Raw genomic sequence first — 18,530 nt, 5'->3', positions numbered from 1 at the left:
GCCTCCATGTCCCCAGTGGGGAGCGATGTAATTACCCCACATCACCACCTGTGTCATGAAGGGTGTAAGCTTTACTGCATGAGTATCTGGGGCTTCCACTTATGTTTGATGCCAGGGGCTGTCTGGGACAGGTATAAAAGGGCTGAGGGCTTTGCAGCCCTCTATCCTGCTTCCTCCACTTGTCTCTAAACAGATCACCTGGTAAGTCATGCTCTTGGAGGCTTCTCGCGGCTCTCTCCCTGACTCCATCAATACAGCCTCTCCCCAGACCCTTACCTAATTCTGCCTGTTCTTTGCAGTACTCCTTGCCTGCGTGGAAGATGTCCTGCTCCAGCCTGTGTGCTCCTGTGTGTGGGGTGGCCGCCCCAGTCCCAGTGGCTGACAGTGCCAATGAGCCTTGCGTGCGGCAGTGCCCCGACTCCACGGTAGTGATCCAGCCCCCGGCCACGGTGCTCACCTTGCCCGGGCCCATCCTCAGCTCCTTCCCGCAGCATGCCGTGGTCGGCTCGGCAGGAGTCCCGGGTGTTGCAGGGGGCTTAGGCGGCACTTTTGGAGGCCATGGTGGCTTTGGGGGCTATGGAGGCCTTGGGGGCTATGGTGGCCTTTTGGGCTATGGAGGCCTTGGGGGCTATGGAGGCCTCGGAGGCTATGGGGGCTATGGAGCCTTTGGGAGCTGCGGATACGGAGGCTGGCGTCGGGGCCACAGGTACCTCAGCGGCAACTGCGGGCCCTGCTAAGCCCACCTCTGGCTCCAGCCCCTGAAGAAGGAGAGCTCTGGAGCTGCCCTGGAACTTCCCCACCTGATGTTGCCATGAAAGGCTCCCCTTTAGAATCACTGGGCTTGAGAGCTTGGAGGCCTTGTGCCTTCATGGGGCCCTTCTGTCCTTCTCCTCGCTGCTTGAGCTTCGCTTCAGGACTCAATACCCCATGATGATGCAGCTAAGCACCAGACACCTCCTGTGGCAAGGCTGCTGCTCACCAGCGCTCTGCCTTCTGCAAGGGGTCAGGGGCTGCCTTTCTGCCATCTCCCTGCTCCCCTGGACCTGAAATAAAAGCTCTGTTGCACCTCATTCTGGACCCTGTCTTTTCTGTGACCCTTCCTCCATTCGCTTCTTTCTGTGAGGTTGGGGAGCTGCCACCGGGGAGTCCTCAGGGGGCCTGCAGGCACTCCCTCACCTCCTCCCCATGCCCTGCGCAGCACGGGAATTACAAGAGGGTCGCCACAGCCTCCCCAAGGGCAAAGGCCTGGTTAGAGTCAACTGGGAGGCCACGGGACAGAGGAAGGAGGCGGAGGGCCCCCCACCAGCCTTTCCTCCAGCCCCTCGGGTTTCCCTCCTCTTCCTCCCACATCTCCATGGAGCACTTGCACGCCTTTCCCCACCACTGGGCCAGAAGCTCTTCCCTGTATACACAGCTTGCCTGCTTGTAGCTGGTGGACACAGCTCTGCCCGGGTAGGACAGCAGTGCTCCACACAGCCCCATACTGCAGACATGCTGCCAGGCCACGGCTGCCCTTCCTCACACACCAGCACACAAAGCGACCTGCACGGCCAGGCCCCCAGAACACCTGGCCACAACGGCTGTGAGGAGGCATGACTGCTGCCTCCCACCACTCTGCCCTCACCCAGCATGCAGGGGATGCTATGTGAGGCAGCACCCAGTGGTTGGCTGGGGGTCCTAGCACTGGAGCCTGGGGAGTGGTGTGGATGGGCAGAAATGGAAAAGAGGTCCTCAAGCACAAGAGGAGACACACAAACTTCTGCGCAGGTGGTGGAGGAAAGCTGTGGCTGCTCGGACAGTTTGCTGCTGTTTTCCCCTTCCCCTGTCTTGACAATTACGGGTGATGCATGTTTTCTTGAGCCCCCAGCAGCGACCAATGTGCTGCCCCACTGCTCTTCTTGATTTCCCTGACAAGAATCGTCTCCACGAAAGACCACTGTGCAGAGCTAGGATCACACGATCGGAAGACTTTTGGGGAAGGAAGGGACATGAGGAGGGCACAGACACACACCTCCTACTCAAGTGCTCCGTGGATCTGGATGGCTGTGATGTGTTCATGGCTGTGAGGAGAACCTTGGGAAAACTTGGCTGTGTCTCCTTCACCCCTTCCCAGTGCCACCAGTTGCAGCTGGGCACATGAGCACAGTCAGCAGGTGGCAGGAGCCCTGACCATGCAGTGGCCGTCTCCCTGTCTCCCCGGACCTCCACGGGTGACCATAGAAAAGGCAATATAAAGAGGTCAAACATGCTGTGGTGGCTGTGCAAGACGTCTGTTTCTCTGTCGTGTTCTCAAAGAACATTGAGATTGAAAACATTGAGAACATTGCCATTCTTCCCGCTGAGAGAAGGGAGGAGGTTCAGGGGGCTGTCCTCTACAAGACCCACTGGGGACTCTGATCTTCAGTCGTAATGCCCTGCCCCAGCGGCCCAAAGGCCCCTTTAGCAAAGCCAGGAGTGCAGCCAGCGGCCCAACTGCCCCGGCTCTGAGGTTTGGGGGAAGTCTGGAAGAAGAAGGATGAAGAAATACCATGGGTCGAGAATGTGGTGCAATAGAGCTTTTATTGCAAGTCCAGGGGAGCAGGAAGATGGCAGAAAGGCAGCCCCAGGGCAGAGGCAGCCCCCAACTCCTTGCAAAAGGCAGAGAGAACGCGAGCAGCAGCCAGCCACAGGAACAGGCAGTTGGCTTTGGGCTGCATCACCCTGGGGGAGCAAGTCCTGAAGTGAAACTCAATTGGGACAGGAGAAAAAGGGAGCTAGGCCCCATGAAGGCATAGGGCCTCCAAGCTCTGGAGACCAGTGATGATGAAGGGGAGCCCTTCCTGCTGGTGTCATGTTGGGACGTTCCAGGGCAGCCCTGGAGCTCTCCTTCTTCAAGGGCTGGAGGCAGAGGTGGGCTTAACAGGGCCCGCAGTTGCCGCTGAGGTACCTGTGGCCCCGACGCCAGCCGCCGTATCCACAGCTCCCAAATGCTCCATAGCCCCCATAGCCTCCAAGGCCTCCATAGCTCCCAATGCCGCCATAACCCAAAAGGCCACCATAACCCCCAAGGCCTCCGTAGCCCCCAAAGCCACCACGGCCTCCAAAAGTGCCGCCGAAGCCCCCTGCCACACCCGGGACTCCCGCTGAGCCGACCACGGCATGCTGTGGGAAGGAGCTGAGGATGGGCCCGGGCAAGGTGAACACCGTGGCCGGGGGCTGGATCACCACGGTGGAGTCGGGGCACTGCTGCACGCAGGGCTCGTTGAAGCTGTCAGCCACTGGGACTGGGGCGGCCACCCCGCACACAGGGGCACACAGGCTGGAGCAGGACATCCTTCGATTTGCAGGCAAAACTGTGAGAGAAGGCAGAGCTGGGATCAGAACATCACCACATTGCAAATACCCTGTGGCTCTCCCGTTCTTGGAGCTTGTGCCCCAGGAAATGCTCTGCATCACATCAGGCAGTCAGAGCATAAAGACAATATTCATTTGGAAAGCTAGTGTAGACCACTTACTCCCCCTGACCCTTAGGACATAAGAAAAACCACATCATCCAAAGCACATGGAAAGAGACTGAGCACCCAAAGGATACAATTGCGTTGGGAAGCTCAGAGCACCATGCCTAAAAGTTTCAATATCCATCCTTTCCAGAGCTATGAAACACTACTGTCACAACCAAGCTTATACAACACTACAAAAAGAATGGTAGAACAAACACCAATAGATGCAATTGATGAAACGATTGCTGAGGAAAAGAAGAGGCACATAAGGCATGGACTTACCCAGGTGATCTGGTAAGAGACAAGTGGAGGAAGCAGGATAGAGGGCTGTGAAACCCTCAGCCCTTTTATACCTGTCCCAGACAGCCTGCAGCATTGAACAGAGGTGGAAGCCCCAGATATTCATGCAATAAAGACATCACAAATCATGACACGTGTGGAAACGCGGGGCAATTTTATCCCTCCCCATTGAGGACACTGAGGCTCAAATGTGCCCTGGGGAAGAGGAACGTGATGGAAGGGACAGGCCGTGACAGTCACATGAAAGGCCAGGTGCTGCTGAAGCTGACCTCACAGCACCAATAAACCCCAATGAGTTCCTAATCCCCTGGGCAGATCGGGCTTCACCTACAACACCAACATAGCCACAGCTCTCTGCTTGGCCTTCAGGAGAACTGGAGAGTAAGGAGTAGCACATGTCCCACAGGGCAGGGAGAAGGACAACGGTTAGGGATGCTCCTGAACTCCCACCCGAGTGCCTCGCAGCCCTTGCCTGTACAGGGAGATGGTGAGTGTTTAGGAGCTGCTGCAAGTGAGTGGGATGGCTTCATCCCTTCACCCAAACTTCCACCACCTCTGTTTACCAGCCCGTAAAAGGGAGGTAATGGCAGGCGTGCTGGCTGTGCACGGGATTGCAAAATGCTTCTTCAACCAATTGCCCATGACTCTTCCACATAGACAAAGTTTAGGATTAGGAAGAAATCAGGGTTTATTGGTGGTGTGAGGTCAGTTTCAGCAGTGGCTGGCTTTTCATGAAGTTATGTGTCGTGGCCTGTTCCTCCCATCGGCACCCTGTTCCCCAGAGAACGTTTGCATTTCAATGTCCCTGATGGGGAAGGATATAATTGCCCCACATCTCCAAGTGTGTCATGATTCATGCTGGCTTTATTGCCTGAAAATCTGGGACTTCAAACACCACCCCCTGCCTGATGATACAGGCTGTCTGGGACAGGTATAAAAGGGCTGAGGGCTTTGCAGCCCTCTATCCTGCTTCCTCCACTTGTCTCTAAACAGATCACCTGGTAAGTCGTGCTCTTGGAGGCTTCTTGTGGCTCTCTCCCTGACTCCATCAGTACAGCCTCTCCCCAGATCCTTGCCTAATTCTGCCTGTTCTTTGCAGTACTCCTTGCCTGCGTGGAAGATGTCCTGCTCCAGCCTGTGTGCTCCTGTGTGTGGGGTGGCCGCCCCAGTCCCAGTGGCTGACAGTGCCAATGAGCCTTGCGTGCGGCAGTGCCCCGACTCCACGGTAGTGATCCAGCCCCCGGCCACGGTGCTCACCTTGCCCGGGCCCATCCTCAGCTCCTTCCCGCAGCATGCCGTGGTCGGCTCGGCAGGAGTCCCGGGTGTTGCAGGGGGCTTTGGCGGCACTTTTGGAGGCCGTGGTGGCTTTGGGGGCTATGGAGGCCTTGGGGGTTATGGTGGCCTTTTGGGCTATGGAGGCCTTGGGGGCTATGGAGGCCTCGGAGGCTATGGGGGCTATGGTGCCTTTGGGAGCTGCGGATACGGAGGCTGGCGTCGGGGCCACAGGTACCTCAGCGGCAACTGCGGGCCCTGCTAAGCCCACCTCTGGCTCCAGCCCCTGAAGAAGGAGAGCTCTGGAGCTGCCCTGGAACTTCCCCACCTGATGTTGCCATGAAAGGCTCCCCTTTAGAATCACTGGGCTTGAGAGCTTGGAGGCCTTGTGCCTTCATGGGGCCCCTCTGTCCTTCTCCTCGCTGCTTGAGCTTCGCTTCAGGACTCAATACCCCATGATGATGCAGCTAAGCACCAGACACCTCCTGTGGCAAGGCTGCTGCTCACCAGCGCTCTGCCTTCTTCAAGGGGTCAGGGGCTGCCTTTCTGCCATCTCCCTGCTCCCCTGGACCTGAAATAAAAGCTCTGTTGCACCTCATTCTGGACCCTGTCTTTTCTGTGACCCTTCCTCCATTCGCTTCTTTCTGTGAGGTTGGGGAGCTGCCACCGGGGAGTCCTCAGGGGGCCTGCAGGCACTCCCTCACCTCCTCCCCATGCCCTGCGCAGCACGGCCATTACAAGAGGGTCGCCACAGCCTCCCCAAGGGCAAAGGCCTGGTTAGAGTCAACTGGGAGGCCACGGGACAGAGGAAGGAGGCGGAGGGCCCCCCACCAGCCTTTCCTCCAGCCCCTCGGGTTTCCCTCCTCTTCCTCCCACATCTCCATGGAGCACTTGCATGCCTTTCCCCACCACTGGGCCAGAAGCTCTTCCCTGTATACACAGCTTGCCTGCTTGTAGCTGGTGGACACAGCTCTGCCCGGGTAGGACAGCAGTGCTCCACACAGCCCCATACTGCAGACATGCTGCCAGGCCATGGCTGCCCTTCCTCACACACCAGCACACCAAGCGACCTGCACGGCCAGGCCCCCAGAACACCTGGCCACAACGGCTGTGAGGAGGCACGACTGCTGCCTCCCACCACTCTGCCCTCACCCAGCATGCAGGGGATACTATGTGAGGCAGCACCCAGTGGTTGGCTGGGGGTCCTAGCACTGAAGCCTGGGGAGTGGTGTGGATGGGCAGAAATGGAAAAGAGGTCCTCAAGCACAAGAGGAGACACACAAACTTCTGCGCAGGTGGTGGAGGAAAGCTGTGGCTGCTCGGACAGTTTGCTGCTGTTTTCCCCTTCCCCTGTCTTGACAATTACGGGTGATGCATGTTTTCTTGAGCCCCCAGCAGCGACCAATGTGCTGCCCCACTGCTCTTCTTGATTTCCCTGACAAGAATCGTCTCCACGAAAGACCACTGTGCAGAGCTAGGATCACACGATCGGAAGACTTTTGGGGAAGGAAGGGACATGAGGAGGGCACAGACACACACCTCCTACTCAAGTGCTCCGTGGATCTGGATGGCTGTGATGTGTTCATGGCTGTGAGGAGAACCTTGGGAAAACTTGGCTGTGTCTCCTTCACCCCTTCCCAGTGCCACCAGTTGCAGCTGGGCACATGAGCACAGTCAGCAGGTGGCAGGAGCCCTGACCATGCAGTGGCTGTCTCCCTGTCTCCCCAGACCTCCACGGGTGACCATAGAAAAGGCAATATAAAGAGGTCAAACATGCTGTGGTGGCTGTGCAAGACGTCTGTTTCTCTGTCGTGTTCTCAAAGAACATTGAGATTGAAAACATTGAGAACATTGCCATTCTTCCCGCTGAGAGAAGGGAGGAGGTTCAGGGGGCTGTCCTCTACAAGACCCACTGGGGACTCTGATCTTCAGTCGTAATGCCCTGCCCCAGCGGCCCAATGGCCCCATTAGCAAAGCCAGGAGTGCAGCCAGCGGCCCAACTGCCCCGGCTCTGAGGTTTGGGGGAAGTCTGGAAGAAGAAGGATGAAGAAATACCATGGGTCGAGAATGTGGTGCAATAGAGCTTTTATTGCAAGTCCAGGGGAGCAGGAAGATGGCAGAAAGGCAGCCCCTGTCCAGGAGCATCCACCAACTCCTTGGAAAAAGCACAGAGGATGGAACCAGAAATGACACCACAGGAACAGGAGGAAGGTGCTGGGTTGCGTATCACTGGGCAGCAAGTCCTGAAGAGAATCTCAAGCGGGGCAGGTAAAAGTCAGAGTTGCGCCCCATGCAGGCACGAGGCCCCCAAGCTCTGGAGGCCAGTGATGATGAAGGGGTGCCCTTCCTGCTGGTGTCATGGCGGGACATACCAGGGCAGCTCTGGAGCTCTCCTTTGTCAGAGGTTGGAGCCAGAGGTGGGCTTAGCAGGGCCCGCAGTTGCCACTGAGGTACCTGTGGCCCCGACGCCAGCCGCCATATCCGCAGCTGCCAAATGCTCCATAGCCCCCATAGCCTCCAAGGCCTCCATAGCCACCAAGGCCTCCGTAACCCCCAAGGCCTCCATAGCCCAAAAGGCCGCCATAGCCCCCAAGGCCTCCATAGCCCCCAAAGCCACCACGGCCTCCAAAAGTGCCGCCGAAGCCCCCTGCCACACCCGGGACTCCTGCCGAGCCGACCACGGCATGCTGCGGGAAGGAGCTGAGGATGGGCCCGGGCAAGGTGAGCACCGTGGCCGGGGGCTGGATCACCACGGTGGAGTCAGGGCACTGCTGCACGCAGGGCTCGTTGAAGCTGTCAGCCACTGGGGCCGGGGCAGCCACCCCGCACACAGGAGCACACAGGCTGGAGCAGGACATCTTCCACGCAGGCAAGGAGTACTGCAAAGTGCAGGCAGAGTTAGGCAAGGATCTGGGGAGAGGCTGTACTGACGGAGGCAGGGAGAGAGCCGCGAGAAGCCTCCAAGAGCACGACTTACCAGGTGATCTGTTTAGAGACAAGTGGAGGAAGCAGGATAGAGGGCTGCGAAGCCCTCAGCCCTTTTATACCTGTCCCAGACAGCCTGTAACATCAGGCAGGGGGCGGTGGTGGAAGCCTCAGATATTCATGCAATAAAGCCAGCACAAATCATGACACACTTGGAGACGTGGAGCAATTATATCCCTCCCCATCAGGGACACTGTGGCTCAAACTTGCCCTGGGGAGCAGGGAGGTGATGGGAGTGACAAACCATGCCATTCAACTACATCAAAGGCCAGACACTGCTGAAGCTGACCTGAAACACCAATAAACCCTGATTTTTCCCTAATCCCAAACGTTCTCTATGTGGAAGAGTCACAGGCAATTGGCGGAAGATGTGCTTTGCAACCCTGTGCACAGCCAGCACGCCTGCCATTACCTCCCTTTTATGGGCTGGTAAACAGAGGTGGTGGAAGTTTGGGTAAAGGGATGAAGCCATCCCAACCACTTGCAAAAGCTCCCAAACATTCACCATCACCCTGTACAGGCAAGGACTGCAAGGCACTCAGGTGGGAGTTTAGGAGCATCCCTAACCATTGCCATTTTCCCTGCCCCATGGGACATGTGCTACTCCTTGCTCTCCAATTCACCCAAAGGCCAAGCAAAGAGCTGTGGCTGTGTTGGCATTGTGGGTGAAGCCCATTCCACCTGGGGGATTAGGAATTCATTGGGGTTTATTGGTGCCGTGAGGTCAGCTTCAGTAGCAGCTGGCCTTTCAAGACGTTATGTGTCACAGCTTGTTCCTCCCATCACATCCCTGTTCTCCTGTGCATGTTTGAGCCTCAGTGTCCTCAATGGGGAGGGATATAATTGCTCCACGTCTCCACGTGTGTCATGAAGGGTTTCAGTTTTATTGCATGAATATCTGGGGCTTCCAACTCTGTTCAACGCCGCAGGCTGTCTGAGACAGATATAAAAGGGCTGAGGGCTTTGCAGCCCTCTATTCTGCTTCCTCCACTTGTCTCTAAACAGGTCACCTGGGTAAGTCGTGCTCTTGGAGGTTTCTCGGGGCTCTCTCCCTACCTCCATCAGTTCAGCCTCTCCCCAGATCCTTGCCTAATTCTGCCTGCCCTTTGCAGTACTCCTTGCCTGCGTGGAAGATGTCCTGCTCCAGCCTGTGTGCCCCTGTGTGTGGGGTGGCCGCCCCGGCCCCAGTGGCTGACAGTGCCAACGAGCCCTGCGTGCGGCAGTGCCCCGACTCCACCGTGGTGATCCAGCCCCCGGCCACGGTGCTCACCTTGCCCGGGCCCATCCTCAGCTCCTTCCCGCAGCATGCCGTGGTCGGCTCGGCCGGAGTCCCGGGTGTTGCAGGGGGCTTCGGCGGCACTTTTGGAGGCCGTGGTGGCTTTGGGGGCTATGGAGGCCTTGGGGGCTATGGCGGCCTTTTGGGCTATGGAGGCCTTGGTGGTTATGGAGGCCTTGGTGGCTATGGAGGCCTTGGAGGCTATGGGGGCTATGGAGCCTTTGGGAGCTGTGGATACGGAGGCTGGCGCCGGGGCCTCAGGTACCTCAGTGGCAGCTGTGGGCCCTGCTAAGCCCACCACTGGCTCCAGCCCCTGACGAAGGAGAGCTCCAGAGCTGCCCCGGAATGTCATAACATGACACCATCAGGAAGGCTCCCCTTTATCATTGCTGGTCTCCAGAGCATGGAGGCCTAATGCCTGCATGGGGCCCACCTCTGTCCTTCTCCTCCCTGCTTGAGCTTCTCTACAGGACTTGCTGCCCCATGACGATGCAGCCAAGCAACGGACGCCTCCTGTGGCATTGTGGCTGCTCACCAACGCTCTGCCTTCTGCAAGGAGTCAGGGGCTGCCTTTCTGCCATCTCCCTGCTCCCCTGGACCTGAAATAAAAGCTCTGTTGCACCTCATTCTGGACCCTGTCTTTTCTGTGACCCTTCCTCCGTTTGCTTCTTGCTGTAAGGCTAGGGAGCTGCCACCGCGGAGTCCTCAGGGGCCCCGTATGCACTCCCTCACCTCCTCCAAAAGCCCTGCGCAGCACGGCCATTACAAGAGGGTTGCCACAGCCTCCCCAAGGGCAAAGGCCTGGTTAGAGTCAGCTGGGAGGCCACGGGACAGAGGAAGGAGGCGCAGGTCCACCCACCAGCCTTTCCTCCAGCCCCTCGGGTTTCCCTCCTCTTCCTCCCACATCTCCATGGAGCACTTGCATGCCTTTCCCCATCCCTGGGCCAGAAGCTCTCCCCTGATGAAGGAGGGCTCTAGAGCTTCCATGGAACATCCCTACCTGATGTTGCCAGGAAGGGCTCCTCTTCAGCATCCCTGGGCTTCAGAGCCTGGAGGTTTCATGCCTGCATGGGGCCCATCTCTGTCTTTGTCCTTCCTGCTTGAGCTTTTTTTCAGGACTTGCTGCCCCATGATGACACTGCCCAGCACCATACGCCTGTTCCTGTGGCATTGCTGATGCTCACCTCTTCTCTTGTTTATGCAAGGAGTCGGGCCTGCCCCTGGCCAGGGGCTACCCTTCTGCTGTCTCCATGCTCCCTTGGAACTGAAATAAAATCTCTGTTGCACCACATTTTCGACCCCATTTTTTGCATGTTCCTACCTCCATTCACTTCTTGCTGTGAGGCCAGGGAGCTGCCACCGGAGCATTTTCAGGGGCCCTGCAGGCGTTCCCTCAACTCCTCCAAATGCCCTGCACAGCACGGCCATTATAAGACGGTCAGCACAGCCTCCCTAAGGGCATAGGCCTGGTTGGAGCCAAGTGGAAGGCCACGGGACAGAGAAAGGAGGCGGACGTCCTCCAACCAGCCTTTCCTCCAGCCCCTCGGGTTTCCCTCCTCTTCCTCCCACATCTCCATGGAGCACTTGCACGCCTTTCCCCACCACTGGGCCAGAAGCTCTTCCCTGTATACACAGCTTGCCTGCTTGTAGCTGGTGGACACAGCTCTGCCCGGGTAGGACAGCAGTGCTCCACACAGCCCCATACTGCAGACATGCTGCCAGGCCATGGCTGCCCTTCCTCACACACCAGCACACCAAGCGACCTGCACGGCCAGGCCCCCAGAACACCTGGCCACAACAGCTGTGAGGAGGCACGACTGCTGCCTCCCACCACTCTGCCCTCACCCAGCATGCAGGGGATGCTATGTGAGGCAGCACCCAGTGGTTGGCTGGGGGTCCTAGCACTGGAGCCTGGGGAGTGGTGTGGATGGGCAGAAATGGAAAAGAGGTCCTCAAGCACAAGAGGAGACACACAAACTTCTGCGCAGGTGGTGGAGGAAAGCTGTGGCTGCTCGGACAGTTTGCTGCTGTTTTCCCCTTCCCCTGTCTTGACAATTACGGGTGATGCATGTTTTCTTGAGCCCCCAGCAGCGACCAATGTGCTGCCCGACTGCTCTTCTTGATTTCCCTAGCAGGAACCGTCTCCAAGAAAGACCACTGTGCAGAGCCAGGATCACACAATCACGAGATGTTTGGGAAAGGAAGGGACATGAGGAGGGTACAGACAACCACCTCCTACTCAAGGCCTTTGTGCCCCCTGGCTCTGGATGGCTGCAATGTGTACATGATGTGAGGGGAACCTTGGGCAGACTTGGCTGTGTCTCCTTCACCCCTTCCCAGTGCCACCAGTTGCAGCTGGGCACATGAGCACAGTCAGCAGGTGGCAGGAGCCCTGACCATGCAGTGGCCGTCTCTCTGTCTCCCCAGACCTCCACGGGTGACCATAGAAAAGGCAATATAAAGAGGTCAAACATGCTGTGGTGGCTGTGCAAGACGTCTGTTTCTCTGTCGTGTTCTCAAAGAACATTGAGATTGAAAACATTGAGAACATTGCCATTCTTCCCGCTGAGAGAAGGGAGGAGGTTCAGGGGGCTGTCCTCTACAAGACCCACTGGGGACTCTGATCTTCAGTCGTAATGCCCTGCCCCAGCGGCCCAAAGGCCCCATTAGCAAAGCCAGGAGTGCAGCCAGCGGCCCAACTGCCCCGGCTCTGAGGTTTGGGGGAAGTCTGGAAGAAGAAGGATGAAGAAATACCATGGGTCGAGAATGTGGTGCAATAGAGCTTTTATTGCAAGTCCAGGGGAGCAGGAAGATGGCAGAAAGGCAGCCCCTGTCCAGGAGCATCCACCAACTCCTTGGAAAAAGCACAGAGGATGGAACCAGAAATGACACCACAGGAACAGGAGGAAGGTGCTGGGTTGTGTATCACTGGGCAGCAAGTCCTGAAGAGAATCTCAAGCGGGGCAGGTAAAAGTCAGAGTTGCGCCCCATGCAGGCACGAGGCCCCCAAGCTCTGGAGGCCAGTGATGATGAAGGGGTGCCCTTCCTGCTGGTGTCATGGCGGGACATACCAGGGCAGCTCTGGAGCTCTCCTTTGTCAGAGGTTGGAGCCAGAGGTGGGCTTAGCAGGGCCCGCAGTTGCCACTGAGGTACCTGTGGCCCCGACGCCAGCCGCCATATCCGCAGCTGCCAAATGCTCCATAGCCCCCATAGCCTCCAAGGCCTCCATAGCCACCAAGGCCTCCGTAACCCCCAAGGCCTCCATAGCCCAAAAGGCCGCCATAGCCCCCAAGGCCTCCATAGCCCCCAAAGCCACCACGGCCTCCAAAAGTGCCGCCGAAGCCCCCTGCCACACCCGGGACTCCTGCCGAGCCGACCACGGCATGCTGCGGGAAGGAGCTGAGGATGGGCCCGGGCAAGGTGAGCACCGTGGCCGGGGGCTGGATCACCACGGTGGAGTCAGGGCACTGCCGCACGCAGGGCTCGTTGAAGCTGTCAGCCACTGGGGCCGGGGCAGCCACCCCGCACACAGGAGCACACAGGCTGGAGCAGGACATCTTCCACGCAGGCAAGGAGTACTGCAAAGTGCAGGCAGAGTTAGGCAAGGATCTGGGGAGAGGCTGTACTGACGGAGGCAGGGAGAGAGCCGCGAGAAGCCTCCAAGAGCACGACTTACCAGGTGATCTGTTTAGAGACAAGTGGAGGAAGCAGGATAGAGGGCTGCGAAGCCCTCAGCCCTTTTATACCTGTCCCAGACAGCCTGTAACATCAGGCAGGGGGCGGTGGTGGAAGCCTCAGATATTCATGCAATAAAGCCAGCACAAATCATGACACACTTGGAGACGTGGAGCAATTATATCCCTCCCCATCAGGGACACTGTGGCTCAAACTTGCCCTGGGGAGCAGGGAGGTGATGGGAGTGACAAACCATGCCATTCAACTACATCAAAGGCCAGACACTGCTGAAGCTGACCTGAAACACCAATAAACCCTGATTTTTCCCTAATCCCAAACGTTCTCTATGTGGAAGAGTCACAGGCAATTGGCGGAAGATGTGCTTTGCAACCCTGTGCACAGCCAGCACGCCTGCCATTACCTCCCTTTTATGGGCTGGTAAACAGAGGTGGTGGAAGTTTGGGTAAAGGGATGAAGCCATCCCAACCACTTGCAAAAGCTCCCAAACATTCACCATCACCCTGTACAGGCAAGGACTGCAAGGCACTCAGGTGGGAGTTTAGGAGCATCCCTAACCATTGCCCTTTTCCCTGCCCCATGGGACATGTGCTACTCCTTGCTCTCCAATTCACCCAAAGGCCAAGCAAAGAGCTGTGGCTGTGTTGGCATTGTGGGTGAAGCCCATTCCACCTGGGGGATTAGGAATTCATTCGGGTTTATTGGTGCCGTGAGGTCAGCTTCAGTAGCAGCTGGCCTTTCAAGACGTTATGTGTCACAGCTTGTTCCTCCCATCACATCCCTGTTCTCCTGTGCATGTTTGAGCCTCAGTGTCCTCAATGGGGAGGGATATAATTGCTCCACGTCTCCACGTGTGTCATGAAGGGTTTCAGTTTTATTGCATGAATATCTGGGGCTTCCAACTCTGTTCAACGCCGCAGGCTGTCTGAGACAGATATAAAAGGGCTGAGGGCTTTGCAGCCCTCTATTCTGCTTCCTCCACTTGTCTCTAAACAGATCACCTGGGTAAGTCGTGCTCTTGGAGGTTTCTCGGGGCTCTCTCCCTACCTCCATCAGTTCAGCCTCTCCCCAGATCCTTGCCTAATTCTGCCTGCCCTTTGCAGTACTCCTTGCCTGCGTGGAAGATGTCCTGCTCCAGCCTGTGTGCCCCTGTGTGTGGGGTGGCCGCCCCGGCCCCAGTGGCTGACAGTGCCAACGAGCCCTGCGTGCGGCAGTGCCCCGACTCCACCGTGGTGATCCAGCCCCCGGCCACGGTGCTCACCTTGCCCGGGCCCATCCTCAGCTCCTTCCCGCAGCATGCCGTGGTCGGCTCGGCCGGAGTCCCGGGTGTTGCAGGGGGCTTCGGCGGCACTTTTGGAGGCCGTGGTGGCTTTGGGGGCTATGGAGGCCTTGGGGGCTATGGCGGCCTTTTGGGCTATGGAGGCCTTGGTGGTTATGGAGGCCTTGGGGGCTATGGAGGCCTTGGAGGCTATGGGGGCTATGGAGCCTTTGGGAGCTGTGGATACGGAGGCTGGCGCCGGGGCCTCAGGTACCTCAGTGGCAGCTGTGGGCCCTGCTAAGCCCACCACTGGCTCCAGCCCCTGACGAAGGAGAGCTCCAGAGCTGCCCCGGAATGTCATAACATGACACCATCAGGAAGGCTCCCCTTTATCATTGCTGGTCTCCAGAGCATGGAGGCCTAATGCCTGCATGGGGCCCACCTCTGTCCTTCTCCTCCCTGCTTGAGCTTCTCTACAGGACTTGCTGCCCCATGACGATGCAGCCAAGCAACGGACGCCTCCTGTGGCATTGTGGCTGCTCACCAACGCTCTGCCTTCTGCAAGGAGTCAGGGGCTGCCTTTCTGCCATCTCCCTGCTCCCCTGGACCTGAAATAAAAGCTCTGTTGCACCTCATTCTGGACCCTGTCTTTTCTGTGACCCTTCCTCCGTTTGCTTCTTGCTGTAAGGCTAGGGAGCTGCCACCGCGGAGTCCTCAGGGGCCCCGTATGCACTCCCTCACCTCCTCCAAAAGCCCTGCGCAGCACGGCCATTACAAGAGGGTTGCCACAGCCTCCCCAAGGGCAAAGGCCTGGTTAGAGTCAGCTGGGAGGCCACGGGACAGAGGAAGGAGGCGCAGGTCCACCCACCAGCCTTTCCTCCAGCCCCTCGGGTTTCCCTCCTCTTCCTCCCACATCTCCATGGAGCACTTGCATGCCTTTCCCCATCCCTGGGCCAGAAGCTCTCCCCTGATGAAGGAGGGCTCTAGAGCTTCCATGGAACATCCCTACCTGATGTTGCCAGGAAGGGCTCCTCTTCAGCATCCCTGGGCTTCAGAGCCTGGAGGTTTCATGCCTGCATGGGGCCCATCTCTGTCTTTGTCCTTCCTGCTTGAGCTTTTTTTCAGGACTTGCTGCCCCATGATGACACTGCCCAGCACCATACGCCTGTTCCTGTGGCATTGCTGATGCTCACCTCTTCTCTTGTTTATGCAAGGAGTCGGGCCTGCCCCTGGCCAGGGGCTACCCTTCTGCTGTCTCCATGCTCCCTTGGAACTGAAATAAAATCTCTGTTGCACCACATTTTCGACCCCATTTTTTGCATGTTCCTACCTCCATTCACTTCTTGCTGTGAGGCCAGGGAGCTGCCACCGGAGCATTTTCAGGGGCCCTGCAGGCGTTCCCTCAACTCCTCCAAATGCCCTGCACAGCACGGCCATTATAAGACGGTCAGCACAGCCTCCCTAAGGGCATAGGCCTGGTTGGAGCCAAGTGGAAGGCCACGGGACAGAGAAAGGAGGCGGACGTCCTCCAACCAGCCTTTCCTCCAGCCCCTCGGGTTTCCCTCCTCTTCCTCCCACATCTCCATGGAGCACTTGCACGCCTTTCCCCACCACTGGGCCAGAAGCTCTTCCCTGTATACACAGCTTGCCTGCTTGTAGCTGGTGGACACAGCTCTGCCCGGGTAGGACAGCAGTGCTCCACACAGCCCCATACTGCAGACATGCTGCCAGGCCATGGCTGCCCTTCCTCACACACCAGCACACCAAGCGACCTGCACGGCCAGGCCCCCAGAACACCTGGCCACAACAGCTGTGAGGAGGCACGACTGCTGCCTCCCACCACTCTGCCCTCACCCAGCATGCAGGGGATGCTATGTGAGGCAGCACCCAGTGGTTGGCTGGGGGTCCTAGCACTGGAGCCTGGGGAGTGGTGTGGATGGGCAGAAATGGAAAAGAGGTCCTCAAGCACAAGAGGAGACACACAAACTTCTGCGCAGGTGGTGGAGGAAAGCTGTGGCTGCTCGGACAGTTTGCTGCTGTTTTCCCCTTCCCCTGTCTTGACAATTACGGGTGATGCATGTTTTCTTGAGCCCCCAGCAGCGACCAATGTGCTGCCCCACTGCTCTTCTTGATTTCCCTAGCAGGAACCGTCTCCAAGAAAGACCACTGTGCAGAGCCAGGATCACACAATCACGAGATGTTTGGGAAAGGAAGGGACATGAGGAGGGTACAGACAACCACCTCCTACTCAAGGCCTTTGTGCCCCCTGGCTCTGGATGGCTGCAATGTGTACATGATGTGAGGGGAACCTTGGGCAGACTTGGCTGTGTCTCCTTCACCCCTTCCCAGTGCCACCAGTTGCAGCTGGGCACATGAGCACAGTCAGCAGGTGGCAGGAGCCCTGACCATGCAGTGGCCGTCTCTCTGTCTCCCCAGACCTCCACGGGTGACCATAGAAAAGGCAATATAAAGAGGTCAAACATGCTGTGGTGGCTGTGCAAGACGTCTGTTTCTCTGTCGTGTTCTCAAAGAACATTGAGATTGAAAACATTGAGAACATTGCCATTCTTCCCGCTGAGAGAAGGGAGGAGGTTCAGGGGGCTGTCCTCTACAAGACCCACTGGGGACTCTGATCTTCAGTCGTAATGCCCTGCCCCAGCGGCCCAAAGGCCCCATTAGCAAAGCCAGGAGTGCAGCCAGCGGCCCAACTGCCCCGGCTCTGAGGTTTGGGGGAAGTCTGGAAGAAGAAGGATGAAGAAATACCATGGGTCGAGAATGTGGTGCAATAGAGCTTTTATTGCAAGTCCAGGGGAGCAGGAAGATGGCAGAAAGGCAGCCCCTGTCCAGGAGCATCCACCAACTCCTTGGAAAAAGCACAGAGAATGGAACCAGAAATGACGCCACAGGAACAGGAGGAAGGTGCTGGGTTGCGTATCACGGGGCAGCAAGTCCTAAAGACAATCTCTAGCGGGGCAGGTAAAAGTCAGAGTTGCGCCCCATGAAGGCATAGGGCCCCCAAGCTCTGGAGGCCAGTGATGATGAAGGGGTGCCCTTCCTGCTGGTGTCATGGCGGGACATACCAGGGCAGCTCTGGAGCTCTCCTTTGTCAGAGGTTGGAGCCAGAGGTGGGCTTAGCAGGGCCCGCAGTTGCCACTGAGGTACCTGTGGCCCCGACGCCAGCCGCCATATCCGCAGCTCCCAAAGGCTCCATAGGCCCCATAACCCCCAAGGCCTCCATAGCCCCCAAGGCCTCCGTAACCCCCAAGGCCTCCATAGCCCAAAAGGCCGCCATAGCCCCCAAGGCCTCCATAGCCCCCAAAGCCACCACGGCCTCCAAAAGTGCCGCCGAAGCCCCCTGCCACACCCGGGACTCCTGCCGAGCCGACCACGGCATGCTGCGGGAAGGAGCTGAGGATGGGCCCGGGCAAGGTAAGCACCGTGGCCGGGGGCTGGATCACCACGGTGGAGTCGGGGCACTGCCGCACGCAGGGCTCGTTGGCGCTGTCAGCCACTGGGGCCGGGGCGGCCACCCCACACACAGGGGCACACAGGCTGGAGCAGGACATCTTCCACGCAGGCAAGGAGTACTGCAAAGTGCAGGCAGAGTTAGGCAAGGATCTGGGGAGAGGCTGTACTGATGGAGGCAGGGAGAGAGCCGCGAGAAGCCTCCAAGAGCACGACTTACCAGGTGATCTGTTTAGAGACAAGTGGAGGAAGCAGGATAGAGGGCTGCGAAGCCCTCAGCCCTTTTATACCTGTCCCAGACAGCCTGCAACATCAGGCAGGGGGCGGTGGTGGAAGCCTCAGATATTCATGCAATAAAGCCAGCACAAATCATGACATACTTGGCGATGTGGAGCAATTATATCCCTCCCCATCAGGGACACTGTGGCTCAAACTTGCCCTGGGGAGCAGGGAGGTGATGGGAGTGACAAACCGTGCCATTCAACTACATCAAAGGCCAGACACTGCTGAAGCTGACCTGAAACACCAATAAACCCTGATTTTTCCCTAATCCCAAACGTTCTCTATGTGGAAGAATCACGGGTAATTGGCGGAAGATGTGCTTTGCAACCCTGTGCACAGCCAGCACGCCTGCCATTACCTCCCTTTTATGGGCTGGTAAACAGAGGTGGTAGAAGTTTGGGTAAAGGGATGAAGCCATCCCAACCACTTGCAAAAGCTCCCAAACATTCACCATCACCCTGTACAGGCAAGGACTGCAAGGCACTCAGGTGGGAGTTTAGGAGCATCCCTAACCATTGCC

At 57.7% G+C, this 18,530-nt stretch overlaps 7 protein-coding genes across 7 annotated transcripts; 4 read left to right on the top strand and 3 right to left on the bottom strand.

Annotated features, from left to right (window-relative positions):
* Positions 1-216: 216 nt before the first annotated feature.
* LOC308183608 (uncharacterized protein) lies at positions 217-1,176 on the top strand. The gene has a single exon (XM_080569822.1). The coding sequence runs from the start codon at positions 321-323 to the stop codon at positions 735-737; it is 417 nt and encodes a 138-aa protein (XP_080425948.1). The 5' UTR covers positions 217-320; the 3' UTR covers positions 738-1,176.
* A 3,188-nt stretch (positions 1,177-4,364) lies between these two features.
* On the top strand, positions 4,365-5,919 carry LOC308183602 (uncharacterized protein). Its single transcript, XM_080569812.1, has 2 exons — positions 4,365-4,780; positions 4,879-5,919. The coding sequence occupies exon 2, from the start codon at positions 4,900-4,902 to the stop codon at positions 5,314-5,316; it is 417 nt and encodes a 138-aa protein (XP_080425938.1). The 5' UTR covers positions 4,365-4,780; positions 4,879-4,899; the 3' UTR covers positions 5,317-5,919.
* A 1,159-nt stretch (positions 5,920-7,078) lies between these two features.
* LOC308183586 (uncharacterized protein) lies at positions 7,079-8,054 on the bottom strand. The gene is made up of 2 exons (XM_080569797.1): positions 8,029-8,054; positions 7,079-7,930 (listed from the first exon to the last, which is right to left on the bottom strand). Exon 2 carries the CDS (start codon positions 7,907-7,909, stop codon positions 7,475-7,477), a length of 435 nt encoding a protein of 144 aa, XP_080425923.1. The 5' UTR covers positions 7,910-7,930; positions 8,029-8,054; the 3' UTR covers positions 7,079-7,474.
* Positions 8,055-8,702: 648 nt separating this feature from the next.
* On the top strand, positions 8,703-9,715 carry LOC308183597 (uncharacterized protein). The gene has a single exon (XM_080569807.1). It carries the CDS (start codon positions 9,170-9,172, stop codon positions 9,602-9,604), a length of 435 nt encoding a protein of 144 aa, XP_080425933.1. The 5' UTR covers positions 8,703-9,169; the 3' UTR covers positions 9,605-9,715.
* A 2,534-nt stretch (positions 9,716-12,249) lies between these two features.
* LOC308183584 (uncharacterized protein) lies at positions 12,250-13,026 on the bottom strand. The gene is made up of 2 exons (XM_080569795.1): positions 12,989-13,026; positions 12,250-12,890 (listed from the first exon to the last, which is right to left on the bottom strand). Exon 2 carries the CDS (start codon positions 12,867-12,869, stop codon positions 12,435-12,437), a length of 435 nt encoding a protein of 144 aa, XP_080425921.1. The 5' UTR covers positions 12,870-12,890; positions 12,989-13,026; the 3' UTR covers positions 12,250-12,434.
* A 705-nt stretch (positions 13,027-13,731) lies between these two features.
* On the top strand, positions 13,732-14,651 carry LOC308183594 (uncharacterized protein). The gene has a single exon (XM_080569805.1). It carries the CDS (start codon positions 14,130-14,132, stop codon positions 14,562-14,564), a length of 435 nt encoding a protein of 144 aa, XP_080425931.1. The 5' UTR covers positions 13,732-14,129; the 3' UTR covers positions 14,565-14,651.
* A 1,163-nt stretch (positions 14,652-15,814) lies between these two features.
* Positions 15,815-18,500, bottom strand: LOC308183596 (uncharacterized protein). The gene has a single exon (XM_080569806.1). The coding sequence runs from the start codon at positions 17,827-17,829 to the stop codon at positions 17,395-17,397; it is 435 nt and encodes a 144-aa protein (XP_080425932.1). The 5' UTR covers positions 17,830-18,500; the 3' UTR covers positions 15,815-17,394.
* Positions 18,501-18,530: the final 30 nt, after the last annotated feature.

Source organism: Anser brachyrhynchus (assembly GCF_964034855.1).
Source record: "Anser brachyrhynchus genome assembly, chromosome: 28".
Classification (NCBI taxonomy): domain Eukaryota; kingdom Metazoa; phylum Chordata; class Aves; order Anseriformes; family Anatidae; genus Anser; species Anser brachyrhynchus.
The sequence above is the reverse complement of the archived record's forward strand: the minus strand, read 5'-3'. Positions and strand labels throughout refer to the sequence as shown.

Coding starts and splice junctions, on each gene's coding strand:
- LOC308183584 (XM_080569795.1), bottom strand. CDS start 12,869: ATGTCCTGCTCCAGCCTGTGTGCTCCTGTGTGCGGGGTGGCTGCCCCG.
- LOC308183597 (XM_080569807.1), top strand. CDS start 9,170: ATGTCCTGCTCCAGCCTGTGTGCCCCTGTGTGTGGGGTGGCCGCCCCG.
- LOC308183608 (XM_080569822.1), top strand. CDS start 321: ATGTCCTGCTCCAGCCTGTGTGCTCCTGTGTGTGGGGTGGCCGCCCCA.
- LOC308183596 (XM_080569806.1), bottom strand. CDS start 17,829: ATGTCCTGCTCCAGCCTGTGTGCCCCTGTGTGTGGGGTGGCCGCCCCG.
- LOC308183602 (XM_080569812.1), top strand. CDS start 4,900: ATGTCCTGCTCCAGCCTGTGTGCTCCTGTGTGTGGGGTGGCCGCCCCA.
- LOC308183586 (XM_080569797.1), bottom strand. CDS start 7,909: ATGTCCTGCTCCAGCCTGTGTGCTCCTGTGTGCGGGGTGGCTGCCCCG.
- LOC308183594 (XM_080569805.1), top strand. CDS start 14,130: ATGTCCTGCTCCAGCCTGTGTGCCCCTGTGTGTGGGGTGGCCGCCCCG.